The 1289-nt window shown below is 41.7% G+C and overlaps 1 protein-coding gene across 1 annotated transcript in view; it reads left to right on the top strand.

The window, feature by feature from the left end:
• Nucleotides 1-16: 16 nt before the first annotated feature.
• CSUI_010698 (uncharacterized protein) overlaps nucleotides 17-1289 on the top strand; it is a gene marked incomplete at its 3' end in the record, with an annotated part of 2981 nt that continues 1708 nt past the window's right edge. The window contains exon 1 of the mRNA XM_068070800.1: nucleotides 17-645. Within this exon, the coding sequence (XP_067917224.1) occupies nucleotides 176-645 (470 nt within the window). The remainder of the gene's footprint in view (nucleotides 646-1289) is intronic.

Here is a 1289-nt window from a genome sequence, read left to right as displayed (position 1 = left end):
TCTTCTTCTTCTCCTTCTTCAGTTTCATTCACATCTTCTCCTTGCCCGCCTAAGACCTTCTACTCATCCCCCCCAGATAGCTTCAAAAGGAAGAAGAAGAGGCACTTACACCAGCCATCTTTTTCATACCCTAACGTTCTTACCTTCTTCTCTTTCATCGTATCTTTCTATAAGAATGCCAGCGCCGATCTCCTTCATAGGAAGACTGCTTTCGCTGGCGAAAGCTCCTCGAAAGAAAGAAGATTCATTTCTTGAAGAAAGACGTGATCTCTTAGATCAAAAAAGCAAGGAGAAGCAGAAGAAGGAAGGCGAGAGAGGAGATAGAGATATTTCAAAGGAGCGAGAAAAGAGAGAAAAGGAAGTCAAGATGAGAGATGAAGTTGAGAGAATGAATCCAGAGGAGAAGAGGGGAGAAGAGAAAAGAAGAGGAGAAGGAGGAGAAGAAGAAAATGTGAGAGATGTAGTTGAAGCCGATGAAAAGAGAATGAAGGAATCTGAAGAGATGAAGAAGGATATTCTATCTGAAAGAGAGCAAAGTTACAAGATCCCTTATGGAGGGCTTTTCTCATATGTTAGCTGCCCGCACTATCTAGCTGAAATCCTGGTGTATATACACCTCGTTCTTCTTGTACCGACCCTCCCCATGTAAGAAGAAATACAATCAGAAGCTTCTTTCTTTCTCTCTTTCTTCTCTCTCTCTTCAGTGGGGTCCGTATACATATATCTATATATATAGGCCAGTCAAGTAGTATCTAAGCTTGCTCTCTTTTCCTGGAGAGAGGATTTCGTCAGTCATGAAGAAGAAGAACGCGAAAGATCAGGATTTCTGTTGTCTCTTTCTTCAATCTCTTTTCCTTGTTTTCTTGAGATCTTTCTCTCTCTCCGTATATAAGCCGCCGACGGCTGACTTGTCGTCTTCTTAGGCAAGACTCTCAATGAAGAGTCTTTTTCTTCTTCTAGCCTTACCACATCAAGCGTGGATACATCCAGACAGAAAGAGATCTTGAAGATAGACAGATACATGAAAGATAGATAGATAGATAGACGCAAGATCGATAGATAGATAGAGATAGAGTAAAGATAGATAAAAGATAGTTGATAGACTGGATGAGAAGATCACGAGTTAGCGTGTCTCCTGTGTGTCTTGCGCCCTGTGCATCTCCACTGTCTCTGTCTACCAGTTATGTCTCTCTCTCTTTCTTCCTTTCCCCTCTGAAAAGCCTGATGAGAGATCGCGTCTTTCGCTTTTTCTTTCTTTTCATTAGGTTTGGATGTTTTCCTTCTTCGCT

This window comes from Cystoisospora suis (assembly GCF_002600585.1).
Source record: "Cystoisospora suis strain Wien I chromosome Unknown contig_8034, whole genome shotgun sequence".
Classification (NCBI taxonomy): domain Eukaryota; phylum Apicomplexa; class Conoidasida; order Eucoccidiorida; family Sarcocystidae; genus Cystoisospora; species Cystoisospora suis.
The sequence above is the reverse complement of the archived record's forward strand: the minus strand, read 5'-3'. Positions and strand labels throughout refer to the sequence as shown.